The sequence below is a fragment of the Cynoglossus semilaevis genome, chromosome 12 (assembly GCF_000523025.1).
Source record: "Cynoglossus semilaevis isolate Cse_v1.0 chromosome 12, Cse_v1.0, whole genome shotgun sequence".
In the NCBI taxonomy this organism is placed as follows: domain Eukaryota; kingdom Metazoa; phylum Chordata; class Actinopteri; order Pleuronectiformes; family Cynoglossidae; genus Cynoglossus; species Cynoglossus semilaevis.
In genome coordinates, this window is record NC_024318.1 from 14,494,390 (window position 1) to 14,510,840 (window position 16,451).

At 39.0% G+C, this 16,451-nt stretch overlaps 3 protein-coding genes across 3 annotated transcripts in view; 1 reads left to right on the plus strand and 2 right to left on the minus strand.

The window, feature by feature from the left end:
* ctbp2a (C-terminal binding protein 2a) overlaps positions 1-1,617 on the minus strand; it is a 47,417-nt gene extending 45,800 nt beyond the window's left edge. Inside the window, exon 1 of the mRNA XM_008322403.3 lies at positions 1,053-1,617. The gene's annotated coding sequence lies outside the window, so the exon portion shown is untranslated. The remainder of the gene's footprint in view (positions 1-1,052) is intronic.
* A 6,929-nt stretch (positions 1,618-8,546) lies between these two features.
* tex36 (testis expressed 36) lies at positions 8,547-10,392 on the minus strand. The gene is made up of 4 exons (XM_008322401.3): positions 10,025-10,392; positions 9,804-9,935; positions 9,511-9,585; positions 8,547-9,440 (listed from the first exon to the last, which is right to left on the minus strand). The coding sequence occupies exons 1-4, from the start codon at positions 10,079-10,081 to the stop codon at positions 9,141-9,143; spliced, it is 564 nt and encodes a 187-aa protein (XP_008320623.1). The 5' UTR covers positions 10,082-10,392; the 3' UTR covers positions 8,547-9,140.
* Positions 10,393-11,957: 1,565 nt separating this feature from the next.
* The window catches only part of edrf1 (erythroid differentiation regulatory factor 1), a 9,122-nt gene continuing 4,628 nt past the window's right edge, over positions 11,958-16,451 (plus strand). Inside the window, exons 1-13 of the mRNA XM_008322399.3 lie at positions 11,958-12,560; positions 13,051-13,259; positions 13,519-13,585; positions 13,819-13,944; positions 14,062-14,186; positions 14,277-14,394; positions 14,603-14,707; positions 14,806-14,927; positions 15,121-15,232; positions 15,379-15,526; positions 15,621-15,732; positions 15,944-16,055; positions 16,294-16,451. The exon at positions 16,294-16,451 is cut by the window's right edge and continues 127 nt beyond it. Coding sequence (XP_008320621.1) covers positions 12,468-12,560; positions 13,051-13,259; positions 13,519-13,585; positions 13,819-13,944; positions 14,062-14,186; positions 14,277-14,394; positions 14,603-14,707; positions 14,806-14,927; positions 15,121-15,232; positions 15,379-15,526; positions 15,621-15,732; positions 15,944-16,055; positions 16,294-16,451 — 1,607 coding nt within the window. The 5' untranslated portion in view covers positions 11,958-12,467. The remainder of the gene's footprint in view (positions 12,561-13,050; positions 13,260-13,518; positions 13,586-13,818; positions 13,945-14,061; positions 14,187-14,276; positions 14,395-14,602; positions 14,708-14,805; positions 14,928-15,120; positions 15,233-15,378; positions 15,527-15,620; positions 15,733-15,943; positions 16,056-16,293) is intronic.

Consider the following 16,451-nt stretch of genomic DNA (forward strand, 5'->3'; position numbering starts at 1 on the left):
CTGGTCACTGGTTTTCAGTAACTTCAGCGTACTATTTCATGGACTTGTCTAAAATTAGACTATTATTAACCTATAATATACTACATGATGGTTTCTCTACTTGTTGTTTCCATCTTTTTTCCCCAGAAATATAAAATGAGGAAGTTGAAGTGACCTTACAGTCATGTGAGTTCATCATCATTTTACTGTGTATTCTATTTCCAGTGCTCCTGTTTCCATACAACCAACTTTTCCACAGGCAGTCACTTTTATTTTTAACCAGAATAGCTTTATTTTTGTTAGCTTATGAGCCTTCTGCCGTCTCATCTCATCAGTCAGTTCGAGGGCTCACCAGTGCATGAACAAAAGTGCAACTGAGTCAAGTGCTGAAAAGAGGAGCAGAAGTAAGCCATCTTTCCAAATAAGCCACCCTGCAGACTAAAATGAATTAAAAGAAATTAAAAATAAAACTTTTTGTGCAGCATTGCACCAAATGGTCCACGGCCTGGTACTGGTCCCCCGTCCAGTGGTTGGGACCCCTGGTTCAAGTACAAGTGTAATTTACAAATAAATAGCACATTCTACTGAAACATATTTTAGCAGTAAAAGAAAATGTGTACTGGTTTAACATGTAACTTAAGTTAACTCTGCTATTAAGCACTCTGTGCTTCGTGTCAAGTTTAAACTGGATTTTTTAAACCGAGCCACCAACGGCACCAAACTTTACACCAGCGTCCCTTGTTGTTCCAAATGAGTAAATATTTATGTTAAGTTTGAAATGTTAAAAACACACGGGCATGCAAGTACGGGTTATAAACACGCACAGAGTTTTCATTGATACGCAGGCGGTGGTTAAGAACTTCATAAAGCAGTGTTCCCCCATCACTGTGAAGTGGAGTATCGGCTAACGTCTACTCTGCTCCCTCCCTCCCATGTCCCTCTCGTCGTTGATGGCGCAGGGACACATGGGCAGCGATGCGAGTATGCGTTTCTAAACTGCACCTCTGTGGAACGTACACACACACATACACACACATTTTAACACCACCTTCAACCATGACCATAAATCCTACCTCGACTCGGTGCTTACTGGGAGTTCAAACGTCGATGTGGGGGCTCCAGAAATAGCATCGCAGGCTGCGCATTTCAAATTCGCTCGTTATCTGGGATTGAGATAATGGTCCACCTTTAGATGACATACAAAGTTAATCCTGAACGCTGCGGGACGGTCTCCGGTGCCCGCTGTGGTTTCTTGACGTGTGTGTTGGGGGAGTAGCCGCTCCGTGTGTCTGTTTGTCCTGGTGTTTACTAATAGCGCTTCAGAAACACTCCTATTCTTTTCCTCCTGCCAGAATTGAGAGGTGTGTATCAGTTTGCTTTTCCTTTTCCCCCCTCTCTCTGTTGCATTTTGAGCGAGGCGGAGCCTTTGCCCACTTCTGCCTCCCTCACACGCGCGCGCGCAAACACGCACGCACACGCACGCACGAAGGTTTGCACAGCTATCTTTGTTAGGACTGACTTTAATTCGTCCGTTCATTCGTCATAGTTAGGGAATATTTAACTCGTCAACAACATTAGAGAGAAAGTGTGCAAGAACTTTCTAGAGTTGAACCAGATACATCTAATCTCCAGCTAGCCACAGGATGTGTTCACCTGCACTGAGCAAAATACTGATTCCCAAGTTGGAGGGCGAGCCCCCACACAGGTGCAGGGCATTAAATTAGATTTTTTTTTCTTCTGTTTGTGCAGCAGTGAGAAAATAACAGTGTTAAAAAATGTTAAGTGGAGTTTTGGAGGTGAGGAAGGAGTCCCAACTATTGTAGAAAAGGTTTGGGAACCACTGCCGTAGACCATATATAAGCACTGTGACACAGCATCTGTTTAGGAGATCTAAAAATACACCTCAGACCTGTGCTGGTTTCTAAAATAAAACAGTTAACAATGCATGAGTGAGATAACAGTAAAACAACAAAAGGAAGCTCTACTTCCTCTAAAATGCCACAGCATTTTATTTCATTAATGTTTAGTTAAAGTTGCATCAACTAATTGACCGGTTCGTTCTCTATGAGTTCCCACAGAAGCAAAAGGTATTAAACCCTGTTGATGTTCCACTTCAACTGATTTTAATGAGGCGGCACATGGACGGCTTTGTCACTGTGATGCTGGTAGCTGATTGGACGTCACTTCAACAGACGCTGGGCTTCACTTGAGAGTCAGTGAGCGTGGGAGAAAGATTTGAAATGATCATTTGACAAACTGTCAGTGACAGTGCGTTTGAAAACTTTACTGGAGCATTCCAGAGACAAGCATAGTCTGTTGTGTGGTGTTTGTTTATGCACTTACATATGTACTTTTACGAAAAATACTTTTTTCCATTTCCCTTATTATATAAAGCATACTGTATTTATTTATTTATTTATTTATTTACTATGAGGAGCAGATTTTATATTTGAATAACTGGGCCTAAAAAGAGCTTCCTGTCTTTTCCAGACCACCACCAGCCACTGGTTTGTATATGAGACAGTGTAGACAGTTATTGACAGACCCACACCCTGTAAACTAAAGACTACGGTTATTTCTTCTTCTCTATAAGCGATGTACTTGTACATTTTTTAATATGCCAAAGATTTTGTTTACTCAGAAGCGACTCAGTGATTCATCATTATGATGACATAGTCCCCTTTATTGCCTTAAATATTTAATCTGCTAGATAAACAAAGGCATTTGAGCAAAGCAGTACAGTGTGTTGCACTGCTTGTACAAACTGTTTCCAAACAATACATGTAGTGCTTGGTATATACTAAATATAATTTTAAAAAATGGTTACTAGACCTATTTAAAATCCACAGCGACCGGCCATAACTCCTCCACTGGGCTAGATAAATGAATAGATGCGTTTCTAAAGTGCGTGGTGATTCGGCCCATTCTTCATGGTACAGGTGCAGCTCGCAGCTACTGCAGCTGTGCCTTGATGTCATGCTTTAAACATGCAATCTCCTCTTCTCCCCTATTTTTACTACCAGTCTTGGCAATAAGCTGATTGTTGACTGTTCATTTATTCACACAGTACAAACCACACACCACAGCACAGAGGCTGGAAATAATCTGTGGATTTAATAGCATATTATATTGTATATTTTGTCAGTACTTCAGGTATTCTAACGTTTATGTGTGAATTTCTGTAAAGGAAAAATACTCTAAACAAACAGGAGATTATCTATTTCCTTCTGTTGTGTTACTGCCATGCTGAGGGACCATCCTTTTCTGTGGCTGGAGCTGAGCTACAAATTACTACAAATACAATTTTGAATTTTCTTTTTTTTTTCATTAGTAAGCCAACCAACTGTGGATCTTTGCCTTTCATTATAGCTCTGAAACAAGTCAGACCTGTATGATGTTTGTATACCCCAAGTTGTGACATCACTGTGTTAGCGTAGGTGAGTGACAGAGGTATTTATGTACAGTATGTGAGTTCAGACTGACAAAAAAATCGAGTTACATCGCGCTGTAGGAATAGATCACTGACGTAAGTCGAGGACCCCTGTATGTATTTACTGTCATTGTGCGTCTATGCGACAGTCGATGCAGAACAATTTAATACTCTTCCACTAGTTGGCAGCAGAAGGCTATAAAACCTCTAAAAAGACGAAGACTCAGGGGTGTCGAAGAAGATCTTCATATGTGTATTTCTTCAATTCTTCCAAGTATTTCAGAGACTGTACACAGCTGAACAGACTCAGGTGGTATGCTGAGTAAATCAAAATACTACACCAAATGTTTAGTTCAATAGAAATCTGCATAAATACAACAATATTAAAAGATGTGTGATTTTAAGGACGTCTACATAAGTGAATACAGTGACGTACAGTACCGCGAACCAGCTACCACATCTCAGTTTGATTGTTTGATTCATTGTTCTTTAAACAGTACTTGTTAGAAATTGACACACACACCTCTAATCTTTTTACTGTAGCCGAGGATCAGTAGACTGCAACGGCATATTTCTGCAGAGAGACATTATTTCTTCCCTCAATTCCTTTTGGCAGAGATCTGAGTGTTTGACCTTTTTAAAATGCAAAGCAATTCTTCTACTTCAGAGACTGAACGGGAGGCTCATGATTGTGCTACTAAATTCCGGAGACTTAATGCAGGAACTCCGGAGAGAGAGAGCTTTTCTGCACCTGCCGAAGTCTTGACTTGGTTTACGGGGGGATAGAAAAACACCTCCAAGGGTTATGTTAATCTTTAAATACTGGTTATTTTTATTCTGTTAGTCTACCTGCCTCAGTGGAATGAATATTTATTGCAACCTTGAACCAGTTTCACATTCAAATCACTATATGTCTGTGTATGTAAATATTTTCCTTTTACTTAGTCTGTTACAGAACATAGCTTTCTGCCTTGACTTGTGCTAGTGTTTGTGACAACATTGCACATATTACTACAGTATTTCTACATAGATCAGGTTTGGAATAATCTGTAATATTTAAAGATGCAGCTGCAGCCACCTTCTTTGTCCTTATATTACTGCTAAAATATATTATACATATCATGAAAAAAATACAAACCAAGAAATGTCAAGCTTCACCTCAGTTCAGGCAATTAACATTTAAAAAAATATATATTTTCAAGTGTGGCCAGGATTTTCTATGTTGATGTCTGACACAAAGTCTAAAAATAAAAAATAAAATAAAAAGACATTGTCTCCACATACCCTCTCTGTGTCTACTGTCTACTAATAATTTGTCATGCAATGATCATGATACTTTTATTTTTTGTCATGTTTTTAGTTGAAATAAGGATGCCAGTAGTTCTTTCCTAAAAAAAGAAGTGCAGAATCAGCTGGATTGCTGTGGTTAAGAAGGGAAGAACACACCAAAAATGTTGCAAAGACCCTGGTTTAAAAAAATAAGAGGAAGTCTATTTTAGACCTCACATGCCTGAAGAATAATTTTTGGCTTTTCCCTCGGACCTCACATGCCTGAAGAATAATTTTTTTAATTTTTTTTATCTGGAGTCGACACAACAGCAGTAGTTCTATAGCATAGGGATAGGCAGAGTTTTGAACACTGGTTCCCTTCCTGACAAGATCCCTGTGAACCTGGTTCCTACTGATGACAGACATGGGTTTCTGCCACTGAGCCGCTCTAAAAATAATGACCTCTTATATATTTAGGGGTCACCAATTTGTCAGAGGGCCAGAATGTTTCTGGACAGATACCATGAGGGCCGGATACTTAAATAAAATTACTAAAATCAAATTTTTGTCTAACAGAATGTAAATAGAGTCATACATGTTGGGGTTAAGTTTTTTTTTTTTTTAAACTGTGGGGACCACACAATATTTTTCTTTTGGGCATTTTTACCTGACATTTTTAGCTCATGGCTGCTCTTCCAATGTATTTTTGTGGGATTTTTTTTTCTTTCAAAATGTATTTATCAGCACAGTGTTGCTCTTGTGCTTCATCATCCCACTTTTCCTTGTGAAACAATGTAATTCTGAGAAATACCAGCAGAGAGTCAGCAGCCATGAAGATAGCGGGTGGAACCAGAGGGCGTGCGCTGCTCAGAAATCACTCACTATCACTTTTGACATCAGCATCACCGTGAGAGCGTGTGTCATTATCATGTGTTAACAGATCATTTAACAGCCCTCGCGTCCTTCTACATGTGAGCTATTTTAATGAGTGGCTCATGGGAGTGCCATTCATATTAGGTAATAATGTCAGGCTGTTATGAGTGCGACATTGTACTGTGTGTCAGAGCCACACGCGTGCACACCGTCCTTGAGTGGGATGTCTCATTTCATCAGAGCTTCTGAGATGAAAATATTAGAACAAAGACGCACGATGTGACGTTAACTGCAGTTTTTATTACGTTCCATTGAAATATTTCTTTGTGATACCATCGCGGAATTATTAATAGATAAGGACCCATTATCAGTGTTGGATTCACGTAGCTAACAGAAGCCATATAAAGCTGCTTTCTAAAGAATGAGGATTAAAATAGTTCATTAGACTCGTGAGGTCTCTGGATGTTACAATGTATTTCTACAGCATGAAATTTAACACACACATACACACCCGCGCATGAAATTTAACACACACGTACACACACTCGGTTTTGGTTTGTTCACAAAGCTAACAGTACCAAGAATGTTACTCTATTATCTATTTTATGCAACAAACAAGGTGTTAGGTCAAAATGATTTCTTTTGTTTCATTTGCAGATGTCTCCACCAGTTAGAGCAGGGATTCCCAAGGTGTGGTGCGTGGACCCCTGGGTGTGTGACCCCTCATATGTTTTTAATCATCTACCGATAACTCCTTTGAATTAAAAAGTAAAGCATAAAGAAGCAAATTCAGCGTCTGATCCGGTTCTAGATTAGAGGGTGAAGCTAGTCAATTCTAAAATTGACAAGCTTCACCCAATGTAAAAGTCATGCATAAAGGCTAAAATGCTTTTATCATTTTCTACGCCAACTATTGGGGAAACGTGGGTATTGCAGGGAAAAGGCAGAAGTATAATGATAATATAAATAAATTATATCATTTGGAGGGCCGGATTAAAAAGCTGAACGGGCCGCATCCGGCCCCCGGGCCTTAGTTTGCCCATGTCTGATTTAAAGGGACAGACTGAATGAAAGAAATGCAACATGCAGAGCTTCATAAACAGTGATGAAATTATTAGTAATGTATGCACGAGTGGAGTAAAGTGTAATTCTCAGGAGAGAGGATATCAGTGTGTATAAATGCTGTTGTAAGGCTTGTATGTAGTGATGCAAATTAGGTAATTACGTCGATTTCCTTGACAACTGGTACACAATCTCCTAACACAACTAAATGAATGCAGATTATATATGTCTGGGCTTGTATACAATGTTTTTTTAGTGTTTTTACATCTGCAATAATTAGATATTGCATTGTTTTTTAAATGCATAAAAAAAATGAATCCAGCCTTGTATGAAGTGGTGTAATGTTTTCTCTCTCCTGGGAAGCATCCTCGAGCAGACGACTGCTGTAGGTCTTTGTTTACGAACAACCAAATGTAATTATACTCACCACCCACACACACACACACACACACACAAATCAGCATGCAAACTCTGCCGTGTGAGGTCGAAAAAATACATGGAAGAATGTGATTAAGTGCAAGGATACTGTAGGTCTGATCATCTCTGCAGCACTGGCTGGGGGCTTAAGACCCAAGGCCCAAACTGGACTGCAGTTAACAGGTTGCACGGTTTAGTCCTCACACACACACACACACATGCTTATATACTGTATAAAAAGCTTAAGCAAAAGGACGGCTTATCTCCACTGAACAAACTCAAGTGATGGGAATGTTCTCAGGATGTTATCGTGTCCTGTGTGGAAATGAGATAGCCAGCTACCTTTATCACCGTCCTCAGATGCAGAAGGGCCTGTGACTATTACAGTACGGCAACAAGGACCGCTGCTCTGCCTCTAGACATTCACAATTCCCTACCAAGGGAATTCCATATATTGCATCTTGAATCAGTCACCGGAAGGAGACGTATCAGGGGGTTGTTTAGCCTAGTCACGATTACTAACAGTTATTTAAGAAAGTTTTCTTTAAAAATTTGCCTGAAAAGCCCTGCTGTACAGGCCTAAATGGATTATAATTGATTTAATGGAAGACATTTTAAAAAGTACACAAAGTACCTATTAGTTTTATCAGCAAAGAAAATTTAATTTTTGATAAATAATATTATGTTTGCCCAAAAAATAATGTCCCCACAAGTATAGCTATACCTGAATCATACCGACACACACGTCATCGCAGCATATTTGCTTTATGCCTATTTGCATATGTGCTTTATCTAGATTGTCTGTTGAATTCAGGTTCTCTCGTTATCGTTTACAGGTGCAAAAGCTCAGCTCAGCACATCAAAGACATACGTGCACCTGTGAATTAATCACAGCACCTGGTAAAATCCAAACCGGGGATTCTCCTAACACCAAAGAGGGAGGTTTTCAAGCGTCTCGTTCCATATTCATGCAGCACAGGGCCCTGGTGGTTGAACGCTTGTTTGCCCAGATGAGTCTTTTGTCCTTGGGAGATTAGATAATACACCAAGAATGTCGTTTTGCATAATGTACGCTCGTCTTCACTCGGTGTTTCTCATGGTGCCTTCATCGCGAGCTCATATTATCAGACATAAATCGTTAATGTGGCCTCTGCGGAGTTGTTAAAATCTTCCAGCTTTTCTGACATTTCTCTTGAAATGTGTGCTGGTCGTGTCAGTGTGGAGGAGTTGGTCATGTTGTGACAGGTCCAAAGAAAAGTGTGTTTTCTCTGCACCCACGGACGTAGAGATGGCAGAAGACCAGGGGGATACTGACAACTTCATGAAAATAAAATATTATATATAAATATTTAGAAATATTTCAAATGATTTATATAGAGGAACCAGCTTTGATGTATGGTTGGTAGGAGGTGACTAGGACATGGTTGGAGAGCAGCAGTGGTTCCCAATAACAACAACAACAACAACAGCAACAACAACAGCAATAATAATAATAATAATAATAATAATGGTGAGGTTTTAAAAGCTTTAAAGCTTTAAAGAAAAGCCCATCTCTCCAGTGAGTACTTAAAGAAAGTGGGCAGCTGCTCCGAACATGCTCTGGAGAAAACACCAGCTATTGGAGAGAGACACATAGGTCGTGTGTGTGTGTGTGTGTGTGTGTGTGTGTGTGTGTGTCAGAGAGGAGAGAGGGAGAAAAGAAAAAGGAAGAAGGATACTTTTCACTTAAGTGCTTTTCTCTGAGAAGTGTTCCTCGTCATTCGCTCCCACGCTTCCTACATTTACCCACGTCCTCACAAACACACACATACACATACATGTGCCTAAAGCTGCCACCTTTTCCTGGTTTACAAAGAAAACATTATTTTATTTCAGTCAATGCGTTAGTTATTTTTTTCCTGCTGTAGGCATCCACGGCATTGCTCAACTGCCCTTGTAAAGATATAACAAACCACTTTTTCAAATATAAAATAAAATATACATTAATTACATCTGTTGAAAAAAAAAGTATTCTCAACTAGGAGAAAATGTTATGTAAAAACCTGAGATTTTTTTATTTTCTGATACCGTCCCTGATGGCTGTCAAAGTTCCTGCATTCGCCTCCGTATCTCAGTACTTTGTAGCTGCGAGCAATTCCAGCGTCTCTATATCTTCCTGGTCTTGACGACCGAACCACATGTATTTGTCATCTGTCAGTGCGAGCGCTGCCCTTTCAGATCTAAGCCTGTGGTTGTGAGGGAACCGTCTGGTCTCATTTGGAGCGTCGACAGCTTCCTTCTCTATAAAGTCAGCCTGGTAAGTTGTGCGGCTCCCAGCCATTTGGGGGATGCCATCGACTCTATCATGGCACAGTGTGATCTGTGAGTTGTGTTGTCTGCGATCATCGAGACATTTCTTCTTCCCCACACCCTGGAAACAACATTGGAGGCTTTAGTAGATCAAAAAAAGATATATTTAGTATATTTCTCTTTTCACTTACCTCTGTAAAAACAGTAATATTTTCTTTTAAAGCATGTTTGTTATCGTGCCGTGAGAATGGATAGTCCCTGAATTCCTGTAAAGAGACACATGAAAGTTCAACAGCAGAGGAATTAATCTCAAATCATACATAAAAACCATAAAAGTGCACCCATAGCTTTTGCAGAAGATAATTGTGTTGGACCAACTATGGAGATGTCAAGCTCTAATGGAATGAACGGACCTATTTCATCTGTAATAGCTTCCAAGGATGAGTGAGCTAGAAAGGCAGCAATTCTACTGTTACACACATACCTGCGTAGTATTTAATTTAGTATAACGTTCAAATTTCAAAGCCTGGGGCAACGAGGTTGAGACTTGGTCCAACATGACCCCAGTGCTGGTGCAGGTCCCACGACTTCCTGTCTTCCCTTCTGAATGAGCAAACTGTAAACACAGAAGGAAAACATTTGTCAGGGGTCATCGTCTGTCACCGTCGGATCCGATGATATGGAAGCAAAGAAACGGTTTCTCACCCATTTCCCATTTCTGTTTACTGTAAAATATCTTTTCTCCATTTTTCTTTGAGCCATCGCGTCGATCGAGCGGTTCCAACGATACGCCGCAGAAAATGTCACATTTACCTGTGGTGCATTCTACCGATTTAACAAGACAGATCAGTCATGACAGTGCTGTGCATCACTGTGGGATTTTTTTGTTTAATTCTTGACTAAATAAAAATATGATAAACTAAATAAAATAAAATGAGCTGTGCAGTGTCTGAGCCCAAAGAGGTCATTTGATTAAAACCACAAAAATCAAGATCAACACATGAATAAAGGCTTGTTTGAGTTTCACAGTTGCCGTCATCCATAACGTTGTATTACTGCCAACTTTTTTATTTAATCATATCGTCTAATTCCATTGGCTGGTGAGCAAGATTTGTGACGTCATTATTTCTTGCCTTTTATCTTTTTATTTTTGGGTGTCCATGAAGGTGGATTGCTGGTTCTCAATGGCAGTTGGCCTCTGTAACTCACAAGGTCTTTGTTCCTAGAATATCAGAAGGAAATAATGTGATTGTTTATAAAATGTCAACAGCCATCCAAATAAGCTTAGACTGAAAATATTACTTTGTTTAAAACGTAGCCAGCGGAGATTACTGGAAAAAAGAGTTTAAAAAGACAAGATGACGTAGAGGTCTGTTATCTTAAATTACTTCTTTTACACTGAAATAGAGTCTGGATGCTCAAGAGTTTGACACTTGTCTGTGTCCAAATAAAAAAAAAACCCAAGCAATTCATATACATATTTGCAACTCTCTGCTTCTACAAGCATAGTATTTTAGTTGTCCCTTTTATATAAGTCTATAAAAGTGACATTGTCCCAAGGTCAGGGCAGACTAATCTGATAGCAACAGCAACCTTAAGCATAGATATGTATAATACAATTATTTTAATAAAAATTACTTAAGTCAAAGAAATAATCTGGGTTTTTTTTCACTTAAGTATCCAAATATTTTTATTTGTAAGTTTTGCGTTTAGCAGTGGCTTTGTTTTGTTGTTTGTAGAATAAATAAATAAAATCCTCGTTGACTATTTCAATATTGCCTTTCTCTATTTGTAAGTGGTCTGCAGGATGGTGCTGTGGACCAAAACTGGGCACTTCACATTGACAGTGACGTTGACCGAATTGATTAAATTGACAAATGCACTACGTACCGAACTACATCCATCACAGTTGGTAGCACAAACCCCTTACTCGCCAAACACCTTGTAATTGGTGATTTTTCCAAAGTGTGTTGTCGCCTCCTAAAGGACTTTTAATTGTACTGCAGCTGGACGTTTATGCAGAAAGTGGGTTTTGCTGTTTGTAACGAAGGTTGGTAAACTTTACGTTTAAATTAACCATACTTTTTCATTTAAAATGCCTTACTTTTATACATTTTAACAGAACTTATTTTCACACAATGAGGGTAGAAAATGTTTACATAAAGATAATATTTGCATGTAATTATTATAGCTGCAAATACAGTTTAAATCCATAGTGTATAGTAGTATTAGGTAACAAATATTATTATAGTAACACACAAATCACTGACAAGGCTCCCTAATGGTTACGTGACTACGTAATATAACTTGAAAAAAGCAAAACAAATTCATGCATAAATACCGAAAATGAAACAGTTGAAACTGATTAACAGATTAATGAAAAAAGTCTGAAAATAATTTTGATGCATAAACATTTTATTTAAAAAATGAATATTAAGCACCAACTATTCATTATGAAGTAATTTGGTGTGCTTTTTAAATTACAAATTAAATTGGCATATGAAGGATTGAAATCCGGAAAATTGATGATTTTTTATAAACATTTTTTCGTGCATGTACATTTTTTGTGTGAAACTTCTGACACACGGTTTAAGAAAGGCTCAGTATATTTACAACTTTTCAGGAACATCCTTGAGCTCCTAGTACTTCCGGTTCATCGCGTTTTGTTAAAGGGGTGCTGTGACCGACTTATATCCCGTCACATTTACATTCTCAAACTGTTTGGAAACATCTTTATTCTCATTTTAATTTATGTTTGGTTATTAATATTGCTTAAAAATGAGGAACCCTTTTGGCATGGTAACGGGAAGTTGTTTTGTGTTGCTCGCACCAACGTGTGTCCTGTCAACAAGACTGGTGAACTGAAGCTCCAGGTTAACGACATCAATTAAAATATAGTTAGAACAATATTGTTGTTAAACAGGATTGCAGCTGCACCACCGTGTAAGTGTATGTGAGTTTTCAAAAAACTACAGCTTTTCCTCTACGAGTCACTCGGACTCTGTGGAACAGCTAGCATGCGGAGCTAACCAAGAAAAGGCTTTTTTTGAGTGGCTTTAACGTCGTCCATGAGTAAATGGACATGTGGTGTAATTGTTAACGGGTGTCCAGTCAGTGTCGGCCGGACTGAAGGGCCAAGGTGTCCACTATGAGTACAGCAGCTGGGGACACAGACCCTGGAATCCCTCCGGACAAAGCCATCGAAGAAGTCTGTGAGGCTGCGGAAAGTGAAAACAAACAAGTAAGGAACCAGACAAGTAGCTAATTGAATGCAGTATACGTGTACATAAGTATGTGGCAGCATAACATACAGTATATGCACCATTTTAATGCACTGAACCTATGAACGGTATAGGAAACTCTTTACAAATAAAGAAGACTTGGAGTCGTTACCTAAAGCATCCGTCAAGTACTCAGACCACTTCACGTTTTTTCACTTGTGTTACAGCTTTATTCCAATGCGGACAAATTTTGAAACTTTATTAAGCAAAATGCAAATTTGTAGTATAGTCCTGACAGAGGCCACGTGCTGACTTATAACAACAATATTATTTGTAAAAAAAAAACAAACCAAAACATAAACACCTGTAGATGCTCCTTTTAGGACTACAGAATGTCAATGAAGCCACGTGTAAATATTTAAGGATAATAAACATAACTACGTTAGAAACACTAAAACCTTGCTCTGAATTTCAAAATTCTATGTTGTTCTATATTGTGATGCTTTACAGGACTCAGCCATGTGCCCAGTCAACACTGAAGTCAAGAGCAGTGCTGTGGTCAAATACTCTGCTGCTCCACCTCCTACCAGCTATGCCCTGCTGCAGGAGAAGACTGACCTGAAGCTGGCTCCTGCCAACTGGCTGAGAGAAAACCCTCAGCTGGGCAGTGCAGGCACCACTATATTAGGGTCCAGCAGCAAGAGCAAGCCTTTTTCTAGGTAGGTCTTTTCAAAACAAACACTAACTAAATGTTTTGCATTTGGTACTGTAGGAATCTGTGGAAAAAATATTTTTGTTATTTAATTTGCACACAGTCTTGACAGTCATAATAGGTGGGAGCTTATATTTTATTAAGTGATTTATTTTTAACTTCAAAACGTCTAGTTTTTAAAACATTGTTTAAAACAATACTGTACAGACAAATAATAACAATTCACTCTTGACTCCCTATTGATGAAGTTACAATTTTTCTTGTAGTTTTGGGATGGCCTACGACTTCATTGACTGTATTGGAGATGATGTGGACGTGGTTTCAGACTCGGAGGTGTGAGCTACATTTTATTTGGCAAATTGGTGTTGGTTTGTTATTGAGAGGAACAGACTGCCTTCAAGAGATACTGTTTATAATTCTTATCCTAACTTCCCTAGCTCACCAGGAAATACAGAGATTGAACCTCATGCATTTTGTTTTTTTTTAATAGTGATATGAATAGTAGTTTGTTAAATACTTGTATAATACGACATTCATATAATAATTTAATACTATGTCAAATTCAGAACATCAAGAAGCTTTTAAAAATCCCATTCAGCAAGTCCCACGTCAGCATGGCTGTCCATCGTGTTGGGAGGACGCTGCTGCTGGATGAGCTGGACATTCAGGAACTCTTCATGAGGTCCTCTCAGGTACTGCAGTGGTTTTTACTTAAACAAAACCCATCTGTTCTCTTTTGTGGTGTGAGAGTCGTTGCTGTTTTTGCAGTGAGTGCTAAAGTATGTTCTCCCTTTGTATGTGCTTCTAAGACGGGAGACTGGACCTGGCTAAAAGAGTTCTACCAGCGGCTAATAGACCAGAAGTGGCAGCGGAAAAAGAAGAGTAAAGAGCACTGGTATCAACGAGCTATCCTCTCAAAATTCCTCTATTACAGGTCTGTAAATGTGGGGGATTTTGAATAGATTAATTAAAGTTTGTCATAAAAGTTACTTTTTTTTTTGCTTGGTTCATATTGTTTTTACAGTATAAATGGTGAAGGAGCGGCAGAGCCAGTGGAGAATGATGCAGAAGAGTTTAGCTCATGGCCAACCTCCTTTACAAGCACACCGTCAGATGCTGAAGAACCGGAACCTCACAGAGAGGTATGTAGAAAGCATCATTAATACTACTACTATGCTATTCATAAGAAAACACTCTCAATGAGCAATACTTATATCATAGTAAGAAGCTGTGAATACCCTAATAGAAATTCTAAGGACCTCGTCTTTGATGACAACAGAGGCTAAGAGTGCTAAAGTTTTATATTTCCATGTTTGTACTCACTGTTTTATATTTGAATAACATTTGCAGGGAAGTGTTTCTTTGGACAGCAAGTTTGCTTTGGGTCAGGTGACATCTGTGCCCAAGGAGCAAAATCTCCTTTCTCCATTGTTTAATGAGGGGGAAAACAGTCAGGTAATTAAACCAGTATCATTTGTCCTTAACAGCACATCAACAACTGCGTTATTAACCCTGAGAATGTTCAAATATTGTCATTGTGTTCTTTTGGCTAGGGGTTAAGAAATGATTTTGTGCGAAACATCATGTGGACGTTCGAAGATATTCACATGTTGGTTGGATCCAACATGCCTATATTTGGAGGTGGACGTTATCCTGCTGTCAGTCTGAGACTCAGGTCAGATAATAAACCTCTCGGCTCTAATCTTTGATCTGGAAATGCACAGTTATAAATATTATCATCATTATTTCTGTGACGCGTTAAAATGGTTGTGTTATCACAATATATACAAAGTCGTGATGATATCTTGTACTGTATGAATTTAATTTGTTATCACATTATTATGATTGTGGTTTTTTTTCCTTTTCAGGGACAACAATAAACCAATCAACATTCTAACAGGCATCGACTACTGGCTGGACAACCTGATGTGTAACGTGCCAGAACTGGTCATGTGTTTTCACGTTAATGGCATTGTTCAGGTAAGTTATCGACGTTTTGTATAGAATTTGGTATGACTTATATATTGGCCAGTGTATTTGGACATTACTTCCTAGTAGTTTTTTATTCACATTTCTACAAAAGAAATTTAACTTTTTTTGCCATGTGAATTTGTATTCATTTTCAGAAATATGAGATGATTAAGACAGAAGACATCCCTCACTTGGAGCATTCTACATTCTCCACCAGGGTGGTGAAGGACATCGCCCAAAATATCCTCTCCTTCCTTAAGTCCAACTGCACCAAAGAGGGTCACACCTACTGGCTTTTCAAAGGTAGGCTGTGAAGAGAAGAGGGAAGTCTGTATCTGTGATTGAACGGTTCACTGACTGCTCGGCTCATGTTATCTCTGCTTTATTTAAACCACAGCCAGCGGGAGTGACATCGTGAAGCTTTACGATCTCACCACTCTGTGTGAGGAGGCCGAAGAAGAGAAATGTCAGAATCCCTTCACTCTTCCTGTGGCTGTTTTACTTTACAGGTGAGTAATCAAATCTTTTCTGCGTTCTCCTCCTTTTTTATAGATGGGACCGTTACCAAGCCCCACCCATGTCAACATGTTTTACAGCTATTACTTAAAGAAACAAACTGAATTTATATAAACAATATACATACACACATAGTAGTGAAACCTTTTCTACTGTGCACGATATCTATCAAAGTAAACAGAAAACTCTACTATTCTTTTGTAGAGTGGCGAGCAACTTGATGCTGAAGGCGAGGCAAAACAGAAAGCACTACGGAACGATCAGAACTCTGCTCCTGAACTGTGTCAAACTCTTGGATGAAGAGAGGCATTCCCAGGTAGTAAACCCATCATTTGTTTATGGAAACATGTTCCCATATAAGCCATAATTACTGTTAATTACACTGTTGAATAATGTCAACTAATTTAGAGAATAGTGAAATGAAAAGGTGATGAGAGATCATTCTTCATTTGAATTCATATCACATTCACACCCTTATGAAAAGATTGGTAGCACAATGTGTGTAAAACAAATAAAAAGTGACGTTCTTCTGATTGAATTGTTTCCCTTTTTAGATCATTGCCTCCGCCCACTATATGCTGGCAGAGCTGTTCCAGCTGGATGAGCCTCCTGAGGACGGTGGGGAGTCACTTCGGGCCAATGGCTCAGAGGACAGCTACAGCGATGACGACAGAGAGCAGGATGAGGAAGACGTGGAGGACGAGGGGGAGCT

Excerpts from the sequence above, each read along its gene's own strand:
- tex36 (XM_008322401.3), bottom strand. The coding sequence starts at position 10,081 with ATGGCTCAAAGAAAAATGGAGAAAAGATATTTTACAGTAAACAGAAAT. Across the intron at positions 9,936-10,024 it reads TAAACAGAAATGGGAAATGG|TTTGCTCATTCAGAAGGGAA; the intron begins GTGAGAAACCGT and ends CTGTGTTTACAG. Across the intron at positions 9,586-9,803 it reads CTAAATTAAATACTACGCAG|GAATTCAGGGACTATCCATT; the intron begins GTATGTGTGTAA and ends GTCTCTTTACAG.